The 22261-nt window shown below is 38.9% G+C and overlaps 1 gene segment (V, D, J or C); it reads left to right on the top strand.

Moving 5' to 3' along the window:
* The first annotated feature begins 10882 nt into the window (after positions 1-10882).
* Positions 10883-15668, top strand: LOC102503246 (Ig kappa chain C region, A allele-like). The segment is given in 2 exon segments: positions 10883-11019; positions 15133-15668. Coding segments are annotated over 2 exon segments (420 nt in total).
* Positions 15669-22261: the final 6593 nt, after the last annotated feature.

Consider the following 22261-nt stretch of genomic DNA (forward strand, 5'->3'; position numbering starts at 1 on the left):
AAAGGTTCACATCTTTTTTATTGCCGAAGGGCATGTGCACTCACCAGAGAGAGACAGAAAAATGGGGAACAAGCACCCCTCCAAAAGAGGTGTGGTCACAGCACAATCTCTTCTCTTTCAATTCTCCAACCCATCTGCAGTTTGGGCACACGTGCACACATGCCTGGTATGTTTTTCAACCCACCGAGGCTAGAATTCAAACACAGTTTTATGGGATCTGGCTCCCTTAACCATTAGGCCGTGGGGTCAGCTCAATAAATAAATTTTTAATTTTAATACTTTCCTAAATAAATTATATATCCAGGTAGATTCAATGTGACTTACTCCCAAATACATATACTTATCAAATGTAGTTTGAAGAGAAAACGTCAAGTAATCAGTATCAAGGCATAATAGCGAATATAGAGCTACCTGGAGAAGGTCACTCCCTTCAAGTTGCTCGCTTTCCAGTAGGAATATTAGAATATGGTCACAAAGTATCACGATGCAAGACAGGATAAAAGGAAATTGATAAATATAGTAACAGAGTGATTGCATGATGCACTTGGACAGTTTATGCCCACTCAGTTTTCACCCTCTCCTTACACTGCCAAATCTCTTTGGCAGCAATGCAAAATGTGTGTGTGTGTGTGTGTGTGTGTGTGTGTGTGTGTGTGTAAAGCTCCTCACACTGAAAGCTTCCATTCTAGTCTGAAAGTCTAACCTGATTCAAAGATAATGAGTCTGTGATGCATTTTCCCCCATGTCAACAGTCCTGAAGCTCACCATGGAAGTCCCATGTGGAACATGGCCTCTGCTTGCCTGTGTGTCTAAGGAACCACATGGAGCAGAAACCCACCCTCTATGACTGGTTGACACTATAGTCAAATGAAAAATAATTTCTAATTATTACTCCAGTTCCAAAATGATGCATTCTCCAGGCTGGCTTAGATAGTATCATTAGTGGAAGTCATTGACTAGGACTTATGAGGAAGAGTGTAGACTCTGGCTGTACCCCTGGGAACTCAGGTTTGTAGAGGGAGACTTGGTTTCCTTAGTTATACAATTCAAGTAATTAAGGCTCTTTTCAGCTTTAAAAGTGATGCTTGGCACCCTGACCGAGGGTCCTACAACAGCCATCATGCTGAAGGAAGAGACACAGGCTCACACTGCACACGGTTATTTCCGTTCTTTCATTGGATTTCAGAAAATGCATTATTAGCATGTCCCCTCTTGATTTGCTGGGAGAACGCCATATGGCAACTGTACAAAGAACTTTCTCTGTTTACAAAGATTGTTCCTAGCACCTCGGGAAATGTAATGGAAGTACATTAACTGGAAGGCAAGATACCTGGTTCTACATCCAGTCCAGCCTTCCTCAGCCAGGGAGCCTTGAATGGATCAGCTCCTCATATGGGGGCCCACCTTCCTCCCATTTGTAATGAACGGAGCTAGACACCATTTGTGCCTGCCAGGTCAAACAGTCCACAAGCCTAAAACACTCCTCCAAGGAAGTCTCTTTTCTATTCAGCCTAATGTCAAAAAGCCAGAAGTCAATTGTAACAAGAGATTATTCCAGATAAGGGCACCACCATCAAAATCAGCTTTCAGGGCTTCAGAAACTACCCAGGATGACCATGAGAAAATGCCAGAGAGATCCTTCTTCATTTCATTCATTTATACAGTAAATATTTATTGAATACCAACCATATGCCTGGCACTTGTTAGTCACTAAGGGCACAATGGTGAGTGTGGCACAGGAATCCTTCATGTGGCACCCCTGAAATCTAAGAAATGATGAGGGAGGTGGAGGATATTATTGAAAGATCTGTCATGTACATGTGCCACATCTTTTCAATACATATCTTTCTTTTTTAAAGAATTATTTAATTTCAGGGTCAGCAGGTGGCATGGTGGTTAAGGGCGCTGAACTCCCACATGGCGGACCGTGGTTCAAGTTCCAGACCTGGTGGCTTGCTTGCTCTCTCTCTCTCTCTCTCTCTCCCCCCCTCTCTGGTCAAAATTACAATATAAATAAATAAATTAATAAAATGATATAAAATAATTTTAAAAAGAATTATTTAATTTTATTTCTTATTGGAACTGGCAGGGGGCTTGATGGTTAAAGGTTTTGGGTTCACATGGCCAACTGTGGTTTGAGTCCTGGATCTGGCAACTTGCTTTCTCACTTTCCCTTTCTCTCTCTGTCTCTCTCTGGTCAAATTAAAAAATAATAAAAAACAAATGGAATTTAAAACTAAATAATTATTTTTTAATTGTATTTATTATTATTATTTTAAATTTTCTAAAGGGTATGTGAGCTTTTAACCAACATGCCACCTGTTGGCCCCCATAACATACCTTTTAGTCTCCACCTCCCTCTGCCATAAGAAACAATGAGACCCTGTTATTTGAAACACAGTGGATAATATAGAAGATTTAATGCTAAGTGAATAAGGCAGACTAGGAAAGACAAACACTGTATGGCCCTGCTCAATATATACTGATTGTACTCAATGACAAAAATTGATAGTCATGAAGATATAATGGTAGGGAAGACAAGTGTAGATATCAGACACTATAGGTAAAGGGCAGTGGGTAGTGGAGGTAGGAGGGTGGAGCTTAGGGAGGAAGTACTTGACAGACAGGAATGTAAAATTCTCCAATGGAAAAGATGTATATGGTAGGCTGGCAGATGGCATGGTGATAGACTCCCACATGGCCAACTGTGGTTTGAGTCTCAGACCTAGCGGCTTGTTTTCTCATTTTCCCTCTCTTTCTCTATCTTTCTCCAGTCAAATTAAAAAATAATGATAATAAATAAAGTTGAATAAAATAATTATTTTTAAAAAGATGTATATGGTAATGTTCTTGATTTGGTGATAATGCAATGCATGTTTTGAAAAACTATTTTGTGTGCTAGGGAGATGTACAACAATGAAATATATAAATAAATACATTTTTTAAAAGGAAAGATATGTTATGGTATCTTAGTACAGATGAGCCAGCAGCAAATCGTGTGTGGCTGTCTTGAGATTTTAGTTCTGCCCCCCTGTTGATGTGGCTGGAATATCTATCATATATTTGGATAAACTCCTTTGAGGTTCTGTTATTTCTTTCAGTACCTGTCTGTCCACGTGATGTATTTCTCCGAAATCTCAACTACACAGTTACAAAGGCTGATTCTTCACTTCACTTAAGAAGGTCATAAAAAAACACTTAAGGGAACCAGCAGTTAGCGTAATGGCTATGTCACTGGACTCCCACGTAGTCAACCGCGGTTCGCATCCCGGACCCGGTGACTTAAAACTCACGCCAGGCGCGTGTGTGTACATGCCCAAAATCCCTAGAGGAGAATGGAGGAGAAGGGATTGCGGCGTGACCATCCCCCCTGGGGGGTGATTTCTCGCTTTCTGTCTCTCTGTCTCTCTCTGTCTGTCTGGCGAGCACACATGCCCTATAGCGAAAATCTCTCCAAAAAAAAAAGAAGATATAAAAAAAAAAAAACACTTAAAAGGCATAAGAATGTAAAATTCTCTGTTGAAAATAATGAATATGGTAATAGCCTTGATTTGACTGTTGTCATTTGCATGCACACTTTGAAAAACCATATCGCACACTATAGAGATGTACAATAATTGAATGTAAATAAGAAATCATAAATTTTTTTAAATTTTTTGAAAGGTCATGAAAGTATTAGATTTAGAATCTAAAGAATAAAAAGTGAACATCTGCAATCTGTGATTCTAGGTTCCGTTTGTGGAATTTACTAGTCCAGTTATAGTATCCGATTATGGCAGTTCAAGATATGAGTTAAAAAGCGTCTCACATATAGTATGTTATCTTGACATAGGAATTACTGGCTTTTAAAAAAACCAAAAATTTTATGTGAAAACCCTCTTGGATTAGGTTCTTTTCGAGGAGACAGGTCTTGACAAACTCCTCAGTGAATATGTATATTCTCCTTTGAACCAACCTTGTCATTTGCTGGTGTGTGTGTGCGTGTGTGTGTGTGTGTGTATGTGTGTGTGTATGTGTGCACCCATACATATACATGTGCATTATGTACACACACCTCTATGTGCATGTACACACACACACACACACACACACACAATCAATGCATGAATAGACTGCTAAATAGGAACTAGCCCACAGCTCAGTGGTTAAGGAGTCAGATCCACATGACCAAGTGCAGTTCGAATCTCTGCCCCAGTATCTTGAAAAATACACTGGGCACATGTGCATTTGTGCCCCAAGTCCCAATAGGCTGGAGAAAAGTAGCAGAAGGGATTGCAGTGTGACCTACAACTCCCTGTAGGGAGTTGCTTTCTACCTCTCTATCTCTCTGTTTCTCTGTCTCTCTCTAGTGAGTTTATGTACCCTATGACTATTTTTTAAAATAAACAAAAAAAGGTAAAGAGTGCTAAATAAGATGCAAAACATGTTAATATCCTACAGAGCAATAAAACCATAAGTACTGAGATTATCTTCATCTACTAGATAAAAAGTATTTCTCATTTCATATCAGCTTTAATCTAGGTTTTAATCACTAGGTAAATAGAAATCAAACAAACTTTATTTCCATAGTGATTCAAATGACCTTAAAAGGACATAGTCATCTTTTCATCTTATTTTCATTTGCAAGTTTTAGATAATTTAACAGTTGATTCGTTTGTGACTATTATATTTGGACTTGGTTTTAAGTTTATTTTTCATTCCTATAATAATGCAAAATAGTCTATTGTTTATTCTTTTTTCTGGAATTTTGTTGGATTGGCTTAGTTTTCTTTATCTATTATTGTTTTCTTCTAGTGGTTTGGAAGTTTATTTTATCTCATAGCAATTGAATACCTGATCATCTTAGCCCTTTTTATTTCAGACACTATTCGCATGACCTGAAGCATGAGGACCAAGCTCTCTGTAACCAGCAGGGGTGGCCCAGGTATTATCCCACGTCCACTGCCCACTGTGCCACCATCCCCAGCTCTAATGACTCTGAAGCATGGTTTTTGCAGGATTCTGTAGGAAAAACTAGAACTGGCTCCTTTGAGGGCTCCTCCTACTTTTGCAATGGAACAGAAATTTCTAGATCCAGTTTCTTCATCAGTTCAATCACATAATTTTTAACATTCACAGTTTGCTTTTTTCTTTTCTTTTCTTTTCTTTTTTTTTTTTTTTTTGGTAGAAGTTTTTGCCTTAGGGCACGCGTGCTTGCTGGAGAGAAAGAAACAAAGACAGTGAGAGAGAAAGCAGCGAGAAATCACTCCTCAGGGGGATGGCTACACCACAAACCCTTCTCTTCCATTCTCCTCCTGGGATCTTGGGCATGCATACACGTGCACCTGGTGAGAGGTTCAAGCCACTGGGCCTGGGACTAGAACCATGGTTAGCCACGTGGAAGTCCAACAATGTAACTGCTATGCCATCTGCTGGTCCTCATTTGCAGTTTTTAAAAAATGCTCTCTCTTATAATAGGATCTTTCATGATTCCCCAACCATGAAATAAACTTATCCTCCTTTTATATTTCTTCCATTATTGCAATGAGGATTTTGAGAGAATGGAGACTAGATACATTATATTGAACAAAATCATCCATATTCTTTATTTTATCCTGGTTATTTGTTCTTATTGGACAGCCCTCTTTTCTGTCCTTCTTAGGCTTGGAGTTGTAAGCTTCATCTAGGATTACCAAGGCATCTGGGGAATATGAACAAGAAAGAGAAGCTGGATGATTACACAGAGATAAAGCTTGACACTCTGCAAGGCTCATCCACATGGGAAGGTAATGGGTTCCCATCCAGAGGCTTCTCTGAATATGCTGGGCATGGCCCATGATCCAGGGTTGACTGAGGCTGGGTAGAGCTGGGCATCAAAACCCTACTGGAGGTAAGGGAACCAGCAATTAGCGTAATGGCTTTGTCGCTGGACTCTCACGTAGTCGACCGCGGTTCACGTCCCGGACCCGGTGGCTTAAAACTCACGCCGGGCGCATGTGCGTGCGTGCCCAAGATCCCGAGAGGAGAATGGAGGAGAAGGGATTGCGGCGTGACCATCCCCCCTGGGGGGTGATTTCTCGCTTTCTGTTTCTATGTCTCTCTCTGTCTGTCTGGCGAGTGCACATGCCCTATAGCGAAAAACCTCTCCAAAAATAAAAATTTAAAAAAAAATTTAAAAAAGAACCCTACTGGAGGTATCTCTCTCTCTCTCTCTCTCTCTCTCTCTCTCTCTCTCTCTCTTTCTCTCTCTCTCTCTCTCATTCATGGGGAAAAAATGAGTTTAAAAAAGAAAGAAGAATAAAGCCACATTGATGGATTTCACAACTAACCTAATCACAGCAGCTGTCCATGGTGAGTTTCTCTACCGTAAGATAAGAAAGGAACTAGACCTGGGAGCCAAGCTGGCAGCTAGACTGGAGGAGGGTAGGAAACTCTAAGGCTCATCTTGTGTCAAAGAAGCAGGAAACCACAGCATTGAATATGTAAATCTCGGTGGCTGAGCCTCCCCCAGAGTAGTAAACCCTGACCTGTGGCTGCTGTTTTCTCCCTCACTAAAGTCAAGACATACAGCCTAGAGTCCTCTCGAGACAAAATGAGCGTCTATGTTTTTCAGAGAGGAATCAGGATCACAGGTCGTGTTTATGGACCACGTGTTTGCAATGGCTGGGCACTGGGTTCTGCTTCAGCCAGCACGTCCTTCCAAGATGAGCGAAAACACAGGATACCGAAGCAGCAGAGAAGCAGCTCTTTCTCAAGTGGCCTCTTTCTTTCTCCCTCCTTCTTGGCTGATGGTGCCAGCCTTGCCTCTTGGGATTCTGCGCAGATCCACTAGTGACACTCTCGCCAGAAGAATGAAGATTGATCAGGTCCTAAGCAGCAGTGGAGGAAGATACAGAATTGCCCCCTCTTCTTGTGAGGTAACAACTAGCATCAAGCAAAAATCAGTGACATGATCCTGAGGAGGAGTCACACTAAAGCAAAAACAAACACCTACTTTGGACGTCAGCAGGACTGATGAGCAGGGAAAAATAATATATTGATCAACAAATTTGAAGGTGGATATCAGACTCAAATATTCCACAGCCAGGTAAGGATCCCTCAGTCCTTGCAGAGGGCAGAATTGTGCCATTGTGTCCTTGACACGCTGGATGATTTTACTGTATGTCACTGAAGTGCGGGGAACCTCTCTAAATAAGCTAGCTAATTATGTCAAGTAAAAAGCAAAGTGAGACCTGAGTGAACAACAAATTTGAAGGTGGATATCAGACTCAAATATTCCACAGCCAGGTAAGGATCCCTCAGTCCTTGCAGAGGGCAGAATTGTGCCATTGTGTCCTTGACACGCTGGATGATTTTACTGTATGTCACTGAAGTGCGGGGAACCTCTCTAAATAAGCTAGCTAATTATGTCAAGTAAAAAGCAAAGTGAGACCTGAGTGAAATGTGAGACCTGAGAAATGTTGCTAAAACAGCTTATCGATCGTTTTCAGGATAATTCCCAGGCATTTAGGTGTCCTCTCTCTTCTCTTTCTCTCATTCTCTCTCTTTTACAAGCAGGTTAGAATTTATTCTGAGAATCTAACTTTGCTTGGGGGTCAAATGGGAAATGGCTTCAGTGAAAATCTCGTTGGAATGCTTTCAAAAAGGCTGTTTCCATCCCTCTTCTACATTAAATCCACAAACTTCTCTGATTGTCCGAGGAATATGTTGTCCTTCCTTAGGAAATCAATTTTATCAATGTCCATTATGAATACTTTGTAGAATGGCAGATACTGCTGGAGCCTCGCGATGTTTCTGAGACATCCTTTGCCTTCAGATAACACTCTGCCTGTACATTAAGGACCTTAAACACTTCTCAGTGACACATTTATGTTACAATAAACATGGCCACACCATTCCTACAGCTCACTACTGTGTATAATCAATAAAATAGTTTCTGCCACAATAGTTCTTATTGTAACCACCTCTTATTAGTTATAAATATTGCTTTATGACAGTCACACGGTTGTAATATATTAGAGCTCCAATTCTCTTACTTAGGAACATATACCCCATACAGGTAGTCATTTTTTCCACCCCCAACATTGCATATATTTGTAGCAAAACCAGGAAAATTATTAACTCAATTTAAAGATTATAGAAAAGTATTTAATGATGAAGAAAATTCATGCATGTATCTTTTTAAAATTCTATTTATATATCGCATAGAAATATTGAGAATGAAATAGGCAATGTCAGAGTTTACTTTTTTATAAATGAGCACAACTTTCTAAAAACCATAAAATACACTCACATGATTTAAAAAATAATAATAATCTACAATATACAGAATAGTAAAAAGGCAAATGTTATCTTTCCTCCTCTGTAATCCCAGGAGACACTTAGCAAACACTGCTCATGTGTTCTTTTAAGAATTAACTTGTATTTATATAGAAGAGAACTTCAAGACGTTCACAAAAAAATGATATTAAAATACAAGTTTATTTTGATGCAAAAAACTTTTGAAATCCATGCATAGTTTTCTCAACAGTATGTTTTTCCATGAATTTGTTGAAGACCTTTCATACATATATAATCAGTTTAAATGGGGTCATGATATCACTCCATACACCCTGTTTAATGCCCTGCATTTTTATGGATATTTTCCATATAACTACATAGAAACCTACTTCATTCTCTTATCAATTGCTTTATGTTCCATTGTAAAGCTATATCAAAATAAGTTTCACCAAACTCCTATTGACAAGGATTTCATTTACTTTCTATTTTTTTCACCTTTTAAACATCACTCTCATGCATGGTCATACGTACACACGAGCAGGCTTATCCACTCCTTCATGACCATAGAAGAGTCTAGGAGTTTTCCTTTTTCTCCCTTCCCAGTGTTGTTTTCTGGTGCTTCCATTGGGTGACTGCTCTCAGGCTAATCTACAGTACAGTGCATGGTTTCTAAGTTCAGATTCCAGCTCTTCCACATACTTCCATAAGCCAATTATTCAATCTCTCTGCACTCACATTTTCACATCTACAAAAATAGAGGATAATTAGTTTCTAGTTACAGAATCTTGGTGATAATTAAAAGTAATGACCCATGTGCATTGTCTGGCACTATGTCGGTGCTCAGTAGAAGTGAAATTGTGTGATTGATTTAAGAAAAAAAAAAATCACTTATCCTTTTAAGGATCCATGTTGACTATGTTCTCAGTGAGCTGTTTTGCACACTTAATTTTGCACACTTGCCAATTTCTCTCCTCTTCACCTTCAACTAGAGTCTTTTTCTTCCTCATATTCTTATCTTTTCTCATATTTTGATTCTATTATTTGAAGCAACTAGCAAGCTCCCAGTAACAGAATCAAATAAACCTACCCCTAATCTTTGAAATTACAGTTATAATTTATCTTGTAAAATTTGTTATCGTGATAGTCAGTATAAGTCTTTAATCTATTATAATGTATCATCACTCATCTATTATTGATTTTCAATTATTCATCATTTGGTTGTTGTTGGGTTTTGTTTTGTTTTGTTTATTTTGCAAATGTTTCTTGAGCATTTGCCAAGTGAAGATGCTGGCATAGGCCTCCCAAATACAAGGCAAACAAAACATCAAATAACTTACAGTCTACACAGTAAAGTAGAGGGAATCTAACAACATATAAGGGCAATTATGCCTTCTGGGCCCAGTGACCTGCTTCTGTTCTCTGAAAAGTTGGGTCACCAGCTTGGAGACAATCTGAGAGAAAATTCTTCAGTTGTCTTTTGAAAGACAATTAGCTATTCACAAGGTAACCCAGGTGGGCAAAGGTGCTTCCAAGCAGAAAAAGTGTTTAGTAAAACCTGGAGGCCATGGAAGAACTGTAAAAAGTTTAGAAGTAGTGGGAACAATATATAGAAGGGGGTGGGAATGGAAAGTTAGGAGGAAAACAGGCTGCAATAAATGAAGCTAGACTTGAAATAAAACAAGGTCTTCAATATCCTGGATGAGAGGCCTGTGAAAACACCATGGCATGCCACAAGTCCATGGTAGCTCAAGAGACAGTATGTACCTGGTTTAGCTCAGCAGGACTTGAGTTCTACCCATCCTGTGACAACAAACTAATTGACTAGAAAGGTCTAGTTTCTAGTGCTCTGTCGATCTTTCTGTTTCATGGGTCTTCCATAATTAAATTCATTTCCATGACTTCATACACGTTTATTCTGATTTTTTGGAAACATCATAACAAAGGAGATGTTCTGATAAAAAGACATTCTGTAATTATTATTAACCGAGAGAAACTGATGAGTTCTATAATCAAAATAAACAGAGTTCACTATTTGCAAAAGTCCCCCACCCTTATCCTAGGAAAAATTTTTAAGAAGTAGAAATGATTAAACATTTGTTCAGTTGCAATTTGCATTCAGCCCACTTTCTTGAAAAATAAATAATAGGCAGTCCAGATGTGATAGGTTGTTAAAGAAATGGACCGTTAGGCCTCAGACATAAATATATTGTCTTTTAGTATTTCAGATCTCACCTGTGCAAACTAACATTTTCTGTGAGAGAAGCCTCAGGGCTTTGACATCTGCTTGAAAAGGGGATGAGCTTCAGAGGCTGGCCCAGGGCTCTGTTCCTCTTTGGTGAGAAGGGTTTTTGTACAGCGAGGCAGTGGAGAACTATCACTGTGGTGGACGTTCGGCCCAGGGACCAGGCTGGAAATCAAACGTGAGTAAAATCCGAACTATCCTTCCTCGGTTTTCTGTCTTTATGATCCCTGTGTCTATAATACCATCTATAAGTTGACTCTTCAAAACCAGGGCAAAGAAAAAATCTGTAAGCAAAATTAAAAATTGATTGCATGTTTTCTATGAAGAGCAAGACTTGGTCATTTGGTGAGAATAACTTGCCTAAGTGATAGTTTTGGAAATTTGCTGAGGAACATGGCAGGTTTTAGACAGAACCTTGACAATGGTCAGAAAGGGAAACTCAGTTTTTGTACAGAGGAAGGTTAAGGAGAACCACTGTGTGTATACTTTCGGCTTGGGGACCAGGATAGAAATCAAACGTAAGTATCACTTTCCACTGTTTCTTCACTGTTTCTCATTGGTTTGCTTTCTGTTCTTTTTTGTATGTTTTTCTTGGTTAGATTTCTGAATGTCAGGAATATAACCAATTTCATTCTCAGGTTAGGTACAGAACAGGGAAAACTGTTCCACAGGAGGCTAGATAATGGCTAATGTTTAAGGTATCTAGGTCAAAATAACTTAATTGGAGAAGGAGGCTTTATGATCTTTCAGGAAGGTTTTGGTAAAGGGAGGTTAAGATGAATCAGTATAACTCACTTTCTGCCAAAAAAGACCAGACTAGTCAGCAAATGTAAGTACACTTTGCTCAATTATTTGTGGGGATTTCATCCAGTTGTGTCATTTGTGTGAATCTGTGGTATTTTGAATAAGCGAACCATTCCTGGTGACACAAAACTACACAACAGAACGCCCAATAATGGTCAACTTCAAAGCTGAGAAATAGACAGGGTTAGGGGTATGCAGAGAATGGGAGGAAGAATAAGTAGCTGGATTTTTCTATGAACGAGCCTATCTCCTGTTGGGAGAGGTATGCTAGAGCCCTCACTATGGTTCACTTTCGGCCAGGGGACCAAGAGGGAGATCAAATGTAAGTGCACTTTTCTAATTCTTTTTCTCATATGGTTGTAAAATTTGGGAGTTTTCAGCTTTGATACATGAGTTGAGATCAACCCTGAAGATTATAGGATTCTTCTGAAAAATCAGATAAGGAAGGGACAGCAAATCTGTTTATCTCAAGAAAGAGTAAAGAGCTAGTCAGTTGATATAGCATCTAAATTACTAGATTTTCTCTGTACCAGTCAGTCTAGTGCCTATTAGCAGCACAAAGAGGTTTTTGTTAGGAGGGAAGTGACTAAGCTAATACTGTGGATCACCTTCGGCCAAGGGACACGACTGGAGATAAAACGTAAGTCATTTCTCTATTACTATCCCCCAAAATCTGTGTCTGATTGCTGGTACTGTGTTGACTTCTAGAGGTTTAAGTAGTTTTGTGGAGATGGGTGAATTTCAGGTTTCTCATCAGTTGCAAAAGTTAGATTCAGCGTCAGAAACACATTTAGAGGTAAAAAGATTAAATTGCTGGAAATTGAATGGCTCAAAAGGAAAAAAAATTAGCGTAGATGAAAAAGGAATCCTAGAAACTCCCAAGAGCATAAGTAAATTAATTGTCATTTAGTTTTGCCAAATAGAGTTTCGATTTGGCTCATTATATATGATGTAGAAAACTGAGAAATACATGTTTTAATCTGTTTTCTGTCTTTTGTTTAATGAATTATTTTATAAGACAACTACAAAAGTCAATAGCATGCACAAAAAAAAAAACAGTAAGTTAGAAAAGTATACCTGTTTGCCATGAAGAAGAGGGTGCTTACTTGAGAATCAGCAGTAATATAATTTTTAGAGTCTAAAATGAACGATAAACTGTCAAAATGAGAGACTCTTTAAGAGTTAGGCTTTGACAGATAACTCTTTTTTAAAAAAAATCCAGTTTCCACTGTAGACTAAACTTAAAATGATCTCTGGGATCAGGAGTTGGCATAATGGCTATGTCACTGGACTCCCATGTAGTTGACGGTAGTTTGAGTCCCAGACCCGGTGGCTTAAACTCACGCTGGGCACATGTGTGTGCATGTCCAAGATCCCGAGAGAATAGAGGAGAAGGGATTGTAACGTGGCCATCCACCTCGGGGTGTGATTTCTTGCTTTCTGTCTCTCTGACTCTGTCTTTCTGGCGAGCATATGCACCCTATAGCAAAAACCTCTCAGAAAAAAAAAATTTAAATGATCTTTTCTTAAAATAGTGGGAAGACAGTTGTTACCAAAAGTTCAGTTTCAAAGAAACTTTTTTAAATGTAACAAAGTACATCATTGCATTTTTAATAGCCACAGGTCTGTAGGAAAATAGAAAATATTTTTTAAATTACACTTTTTCATTTTATTTTTCTTGGTTATTACTTGGGCATATCTTTATGCCGCCAAGAAAGCTGTGGCACAGGTTAGCATGGTCTTGTAGACCTCATGGCGGTCTTCATTCATGACTGAATAACACGTGCTATGCCACGCGCTCATGTAGCAGCGTGCTAGCCACTGAAGGCCACACCAGGCCCGTGGTAGCCCGTTTAACTCCGCTGGGGCCATTTTTCCTGATACACAGTGATACGAATAATACCACTAACAGAAATAAAGTCGCAATCCGGTGACCACTGAGCTAACACAGGAGAAACAGAAAACTGATCCATCAGAAATTTCAGAAAAATCATAAAGCTATTTTTTCAGTGATATTTAATTATTTCAATATCCTCTTTTCAAATTTATTTAAGTATTAAGAGCTCAATCCAAAAGAAAGAAATACATATAATTTTTTAGGGTAAAATCCACACCAGCAAAAATAAAATTTAATGTTAGTGATCTGGCCACTCAGGTCTTCTTCAACTCACTTCACTAAATTCACATTAAATACTATTAAAGATACATTAACTAAAAATAAATAAATAAGATAAATTTGTGATTTGTTTCTAGTTTTCAAAAATTTAACTGCCTGAGTAGGATTATGTTTCAGTTGTACAAAATATCTAATCATATATAAATGCGATTAATAAATACTTAACATAAATACACTTTCTGATACCTTACTTCTATGAAAGAAACTTTTTAATCTGGGCTTTTTATATTATCCTTTAAAATGGTTTAATAATTTTTTGTTGTTGCTGTTGATTACCTTAGCTGAATTCAAGAATGTGCTTAATAAGATTATTTTGGTCTACAAAACTTGATAGGACTAGTTTAGGGCCCTTTTAAAGTTCTTATAAAACTAAGTTAGAACTACTTAAAATTATTTAGACAATTTAACTGTTTTTAAATTATTTTAAAATGATTACAGGGGTTTTTTCAAGTATTTTTAAAGAGTTTCAAACTCTATTAAAAGCTAATAAGATATCTCGAGATAATTTCCCTATCAAATATACCAATTGTTCAATATTTTAATGCCAGATGGAAAAGTTAAACTTATCAAGGACTCACCCAATTAGGAGTATCTTTGTAAGACGTTTCCCCCTGTTAATTTCAAGAGATCACATTATTTTGCTGCCAAAACTATTTTATACAATCATTTTGAGGAAAAAATTAGTAACTAAGATTAAAAAAGAATAAAACATCAAACATTAAAAGTTCTTGGTTAATGTTGATAATAACTTTATAAAAATCTGTTTACATTTCTTTTGACTTCTTCCAACAAAAGATTCTTGATTTTCTATTTTAACTATTGCTCTCCCACCCAAGGGCTCAAATCCCCACAGAGGGGGATTTCCAAGAGGCCATCTGGCAGCTGCTTAAGGTCAGAAGCAAAACTAGCCAATTCTACCTAGACAGGTGGCCAAGATCACAGTTGAGCCCTCCCAGTCTGACTAAAATTGCTGTGTATGGTTACAGGCCATCAGACCAGGGGCTTGGTCTCACTTTGAAGTCCTGTGAGTGGTAGGAGAACTGCTGATCACAGATGGTGTGGGAGGTGATGCCCATCCAGATGCAGACACACTTAGGGCCCTCTCTGCAGGGTAGGTTTGGCCAAGCCAAGTCAAAGGAAGACAGAGGAGCCCGCTATCAATACAGCACAGGCCTGGAGGGGAAAGGGGGAATGGAAGCCAACAAAGGTTTCCCCTGAAACATCCACTGCCAGTCTTCTGCCCTATCTTCTTCCATATAAAGGGGCCAAGATCTGCTCTAAATTACAAACTTGAAGGGGGTCAGACAAGTGGTCTGCGTCTCTCTGCCTGAATCACTGAGGAGGCAGGGAACACAGGGGAAGAAAAGAAAGGCGAGGTCAGAACAAGCATACAAAGGAGTGTCAGCATAACTTCAAAGAGTTCAAACAAAACCACCTAGAATTTTATAAGGGATAGGAAGAAGCTAGGGAGAAACTGAAAATCATCAAAATTATAAATCTGCTTATTGGCCTCCCAGTCATGATTCTACAGGGCAGGCATGCTCCTCTGTGGATGATGTCTGTCCTAATGTGCTCTGTGATCATCCACAAACAATGCACCTAAGTAGAGAACTTCTGGTCCTTAAACACCATCCTGTGTTTCCTTTTTCAGGTAATGATGCCCGGCCAACTGCTGCCATCTTCCAGACATTTCTAGAGGAGAAACTTACTGGATCTGCCACTGTCGTATGCTTTATAAATAACTTCTACCCCAGAGACATTGATGTCACGTGGAAGGTGGATGGTGTTACCCAAACGAATGGCATTCAGAACAGTGTCACGGAGCAGAGCAGCGAAGACAGCACCTACAGCCTCAGCAGCACCCTGACGATGACCAGTACAGCATTTGACCGTCACGACAACTTTGTCTGTGAGGTCCGCCATAAGAGCCTGAGCTCGCCCCTTATCAAGAGCTTCAATAGGAAGGATCATTAGAGCGAGAGGCCTGCAGGCATCACCACCTGCTCTCCAGGCCCAGCCTTACACCCCTTCCTTAGGCCTCAGACCCTTTCCCTGTGGTGATCTACCACATTGCAGTCTTCCAGCCTCTTCCCTCACCCCCATATCCCTTCCTCCTCCTTGGCTTTAATCATGCAAACCTTGGGAAGTAAAAAAATCAGTAAATAAAGTGGATCTTTGCACCTCTGACTCTCTTGCCTTCCTCATTTAGTGGTTGTTATTCTTCCCTTGTTACCTAATTTCTCTTCTAAGGAACGAAATATTTATTTGCCCTAAAATGTACCACCATTTATAAAAATCATCCTCCATTCTACCCTATGCTGCTGTCTGCTCAAGGCATTCCTCCCTGAATCTACAGCCACCTATCCTCACACCTCGGTCCCCTGGGCCCTGGCAGGAGAGGCTTGCTTCCTATTTTCCCCTCCTCGGCAAACTCTGAGTCCTGTTTAAGGGTAATCACTCTTACAGTCATCATTTCTCTGGACCGGGGGTGGGATGAAGTAGTAGAAGGTGGAGAGTAAGAAGGGGCTTCTGTGAACAACAAAAACAACAACCAAATTTAAAAAAAAAAAAAAAAATCAGAAGGGACTTCTGGGATTTTGGTAACATTCTCCAGTAGAAACCAACCTTGCTGATATCTTGATTTCAGATTTCTGGCCTCCAGAACTGTAAGAGAATAAATTTCTGTTGTTTTAAGGCCTCCAGTTAGTGGTACTTTGTTAGGGCAGCCCTAGAAACTAACTCAATGGGAGGGCAAACAGGAGAGTTTGGCTCCCAAGAAAATTCTTCCTACACTGTCAACTTGATGCCACAAGTGTCCATTTCCCCAAAGATGGTGGCCAAATCCACCCACAAAAAAAAAAATGGGGCTCCACAGGTCTAAGACTTCTTCAAATCCCTTAAGGCCAAACAGAAGGTTTAGGCTGTTTCTCATGAAAAGCAGGATATTTTTAGACTCTAAAAATGTATCTTAGAGTCAGAAAGCCCTCACTCTGCCATGGACAAGCTATGTGAAGCTTCCCAATCTGTGAGGACATCCCTTTATCACTTGTGAGATGATGATCACTTGACAGGTAAAAAATCATAAATATTAAAAGAGGTAGCACATGTTTAGGAGGTCAGTACACTGGTTCACCTTCAAAGCTCTTTGAGTTCTATAGCTATAGAATGAACAGTGTGTATTCATTGAGCTAGCTCTTTGGCTCCAAAGCCCCATGGGTACCACTGTGGACCTAAGACATAAGTGAAAAAGTGAAGGAAGAGAAAGAGGATAAGCTAAAGAGGAAGACAGAATGAAGAGAAAGCAGGAAGGAAATGTTTAAAAACATGGTAATAAGATATTTATCAAGAAAAACTAAAAGGATACCCCATCTATGGTAGGAAGGATATCCTTTCTCCAGGTCAGAGACAGCATCCCAGCCAACTGTGCAGCTTCCTGGGTGTGAAATAGCAATCATCCTGAAAAAGAAGAGGCAGGCCCACACCCATGTACAGAGCTAGACATCGACTATTGGAGAGTAAATATACCTGGACACCTTCAAAGCAGCATATGGATTACATATAGACCCAAACAGACTAAGAGCAATTACAACTTCCTGGGGTGGCAGTGGGGTTAGACTAGCAGTGAGTCTTATAAGATTGGGGAAAGTCCAGTTGCTCCATCTGCCACTCCTATCTGCCACCCACACCATCCCAAGTGCCCTTGGGCACACAATTTCTTCTGTGTCTCCTTCACCCTCTCAGAAAGACAGAGAGCTATACTGCTAACCTCAAAGTCTTTTTCCAGCTCTAATGTCTATACATCAGAGTGGGTCGTCTGTGGTTTCTAAAATAGTTATAGAAGTTTCTAGATTAAACTCTTCTTCCTTTTTTTCTTTTTAATAAAGGAAACTTCTTCAGAAGTAGTCTGTTTCCTACAGTTAGTGCTAACACATTTGCTTCCACAAGTCCCTGAGCAAGTCAACAGCTTGAACATATACTTTTGGACAAAAGGAGAGGGAGAAGAGACAACAGTAAAGTCATTTTTAGAAAGAACAGAAAATGGATGATGGAGAAAAAAGTCAAGAAGGGAAGGTAGAGGAAAAGAAAGAGGAAGAAAAGGCTGAGCAATGGAGGATAGGAAATGAAACAGAGTCAGCCAGTGGCATGGTGGTTACAATGGCCGGAACCCACATGGCTGACTACACAGTTCAAATCTCAGACTACTTGAAAACTCACCAGGTGTATGTGCCTGCCCCAAATCCCAACAGTTTGGAAAAACAGAGGAAAAGATTGTGACCATCTCCCGTTTTGGGGGTGGGGGGGTTCTCAGTTTCTCTCTTTTTCTGTCTGTCTCTCTCTCTCTGGCAAGTGCACACATCCTATAGAAAATTATTTTTAAAAAGAAGAAATGAAACAGGAATGGGAAGGAGGAAACCAAGACATATGTTTGTTTGTCTTTTTACACTGTGCCTTGTTCCAGACAATGACAATTCCAAGACGTAATTCCTCAATCATGTCCCTTCAACCCAATGACTCTGTTCTTTCTTGAAATCTGGTTCCCAGGAAGCTCATGTACAGGTCAGACCTTTCCATCTCCCTGTAGCTGCTGCCACTTGGGCTGAGTAACTGTCTAGGACTGGAAGAAGGTTTTTATAAAAGTTAACAAGGTGGGACCTAACATATTACTAAATCAAATTGTGGACCAGAGTAGTTACTGGAGAATGCAAAACACAGATCAGGGACCCTGAAACCCTCTCTCTGTTGGGTAAACATAGGCGGCTAACCAGGAGGGGTCAAGTCAGCCATCACTATAGCCCTGGAAAAATGAAGCAGATAAATTACTGAGCTGCTTTACTCACAGCACCATTTGTATATAACTGCCTGAGAAAATATACTCCTAATCATAATAGCAAGTTACTTGGCTTCTGTGTCTCCGTTTTCTCATCTGTGAGGTAGATTTCTGCTATTCTTCCTAGATCAAGATGCTTTCCAAGGGGTCTGGGAGAGTCACATCTACAAACATAAATTCTACTGTAACAGACTGCTCTGGTCTAGTGATCACGGGCAGCTTCTATGTCCTGATCCTGACCTAGCATCACCAGATAGCAAGGCCTTACCATCTACGTGTAAGTTAAATTCAGACGTTCTTTTCTATTGACTCCAAGTCTCTGTTAAACAAAGACTCGCATATTTAAACAACTACTAATCAAAGCATTTCTAAGCTCACCTCTTACTTACAAACCCGCACTTCCAGATGTCCCACCTTTTTGATTTGGGCCAATGAAGAGACTCCTCACTCTGATTTATAACTTGTCTGTGTCTCCCACCCTCAGAACTGAGTGATAGAACTGCTGTATCTCAGTACCCCAGGAAGCACCTTTGTGCTCCTCAGAGCCTGGTCTCTCAAAGTCATGCTTAGAATAAGCCATATTAGTTATCATTTCTGTAGAGCTTGGTTATTTCCATTGTCATCGGGAAGGGAAGGTGGGAGGTCTTACTTGTAAGATTGTTAGGAGAATTCAGTGAACTATTTCATGTAAAGTACTAAGTATCTGTCTCTGTTTATACTAAGGGACAAATAAATGTCTGTCATCATTAGTCATAAAAGTAGCTCAGGATGACCCTGTGCCCTAGTGGTTAAGGGAGCTGGATCCCACATGACCAACTACGGTTGGGTCCTGGCCCAGGCGGCTTCAAAAACATTCCCAGTGCACGAATGTGAGTACCCAAAATCCCAATAGGAAGAAAAAAAGGAGAAGAGATTGTGGCGTTATTCTACTTCATTGGGAGGTGCTTTCTCCTTTTCCCTCTGCCTGTCTGTGTCTCTCTGACAAGTACACATGCCCTCTGGCAATTAAAAATGAAGTAGCGGCAGCTCAATTTGGCTATTGTTTCATTTTCTCCTTGGATCTTCTCTTCTATCACAACTCTTTTAGCCCTAGAAATGGCTGGACCTTGAATTAACACATATATGTTCCAGATCTATGTGTCCACAGCTTCCTCTAGCCACACATGGCTGAAGATAAGGTTAGTCTTCCCCCCACTTTGGCAGCAATTTTATTTACTTATTTATTTATTTATTTACAGTCATTCAGTGTATATCAATATGGTATACAAAATGAGATTTTTCCATCCAGAATGCATTGTATATTGGCTCAATAAAGGATATTACCACACATATTATCATCAACAAATCATTTTCTATTTCTTATTTCTTATATATCTTATTTTTTTCTCCTTGATTCCCTACCTCTCACCCACTGCCAATTCCCTTTCTTCTTCTACACTGTCTCTGGTATCTACAATTGTTTTCCATGTCTTCTTTTTCACATTTTGTTAATTCACTAAAGATCTTAATTAATTAAAAAACTTGCAATAACAACCACAGCTGATATATACATATTTATAAATACATGTCTGACTTTAGGCATAAACTTCAGTGAGTAAAATGAGCATACTATAAAGTAGCAAATCTCTGGGGCTGTATAGCTTACTGCAGTCATAAAATAGGTATTAATAGGTATTTTTAATGCATTTTTATTTCAAGAAAAACAGATTTAGTTTTAATAGATCAAAATCAAAAAATGTTAAGAGAAATTTGCTTAAAACTTAAAGCCAGGAAGAAGGTTTGGATTCACTTCAAATAGTAGGTAGATGAACTTATCAACAGTTCAAAAGAAGACAAAAATTTGTAATTATGGAAATCTAAGTATCAAAGAAAATCGGTAATGTTTAGTCTAGTGAAATTCTGTTTCACTATTTCAGACTCATGTAATTAATCTCTCTTCTACTAAATTTGCAGTGATACTATGGTCTGATCTTTCCATTTAAACTCTGAAAGTTAACATTCAATGCCAGACTTGTCCCTACCATTAGGCTGGCCATTCCCTTGGTTGATTTTTGTACTTCTTTCAGTGTGTTGGACTTTAGTTTTCCTAGTATAGCACTCCCTTCATCAATTCTTGGAGAACTGGTCTGGTGTTGGTAAATTCTTCCAGGTTTTGTTTATCTGAGAATGTTCTTATCTTTTCTTCTCAGATGAAGGATAATCATGCTGGGTATAGTATTCTTAGTTGAAATTGCTTTTCACTTAACTATTTTAATATATTTTCCCATTCTTTACTTGCACACATTGTTTCTGATGAGAAGTCCAATGTTAGCCTGATGGGTCATCCTTTGAAAGTAATTTGACATTTCTCTCTTGCCAATTTCACTATTTTGTCTTTGTCTGTGGTTTCAGTCCAAGTGGCTGTGATGAGCTTGGGGGAAGATCTTCTTGGGTTGATTCTATGTGGGGTCCTTTGTATTTCCTGGGTCTGGATATTTGAGTGTCTCTTTAGGTTTGAAAAGTTTTCTTCCAGGATTTCATAGAATGGATTATCAATGGCCTCATTAGTTTCTTCACCTTCTGGGATACCGATAATCAAGATGTAATGGTATCTACTATTACTTATATATTATTCTCATATTGGAGGGTTATTTTCTCAGTCTTTTTGGTGAATTTTTCTAGGTCAGAGGTTCTATCTTCTCCATCTGAGATTTGATCTTCTACATTATTTAATCTGCTTTTGGTATTTTCAAGAGAAATTTTGATTTCCTGTATTACAGCCTTCATCTCTAACAATTCTGTTTGATTCTTTTTTATGATGTGTATCTCCTCTTTCAGATCATGCAAGAACTTCCTCACCTCTTGGAACTCAGTGTCTCTTTTCTCCTGTATCTTCTGGGCTTCGTTGTCTCTCTTCTCTTGCATCTCTGTTAGTTTTTTCACTATGAATATTTTAAATTCTTTATCTGACATTTCCATGAGTTCCCTCATAATCTCTGTGAAGGAAGAGGAGTTATTCTTTCCCCTTAGAAGAAAGAGATTTTCTTGGTTTCTCATATTGTACCTCTGCAGTGGTTTCTGGTCATCTGATGAATTATACATTTTTTTTCCTAGTTTTTAAATCTGAGCATTCAGAGGCATGCAGGAGGAGGTGGTCTGCAGTCTCCACTGTGGAGAACAATATAAAGGTTCCTCAAAGACCTTCAAATAAACCTACCATATGATCCAGCAATCCCACTTCTGGGTATCTATCCAAAGGACAGGAGAATGCTCATTTGGAAAAGCACTTATTGTGGCATTATTCATGATTGCTAAGACATGGAATCAACCCAAATGTCCACAAACAGATGAATGGATTGAAAAACTGTGGCACATATACTCCATGGAATACTATTCAGTCATTAAAAAAAAAAAAAAAGACCCTGGTACGTAATAGAAAGTGGATGAACATGTAAGATTTATTGCTGAGTGAAGCAAGTCAGGCTATGAAACAGATATTGTATGGTTCCTCTTAACATACATCGACTATCTAGACTCTGTGGTAGAGACTGAAAGACGGGAGGACATAAAAGCATTGAAAATTGTTATGGACACTAGAGACAAAGTGGAAGGAGAGTGGGAGAGGGGAAGAGTGCAGGAATGGAAATTTGGGGAAAAATAGAGAAGTAAGACACTTGTGTTACACAGATATGGTTTGTTACCTGTTGATGATGTCGTGTATAGTATTCTCAACTCACCTGGCATATATCAATCTAAATGATGTATAGCAATTGAATGTATAAATAATAATAATAAATAAATAAAATTTTAAAAAACATTTTTAAAAGATATTTTTTAAAAACTCAATTTTATACCTTATTAACTCCATGAATTTTATTGAGATAAAGTAAGTGCATGCTTATTTTAGAGCAAAAAAAAAAATTCATGTATTTTTTTATAATAAGCATTTTTCATAAACTTTTGAAGACCCCTC

This window comes from Tupaia chinensis, unplaced genomic scaffold (genome assembly GCF_000334495.1).
Source record: "Tupaia chinensis unplaced genomic scaffold, TupChi_1.0 Scaffold145741_1, whole genome shotgun sequence".
Taxonomy (NCBI): Eukaryota; Metazoa; Chordata; class Mammalia; order Scandentia; family Tupaiidae; genus Tupaia; species Tupaia belangeri.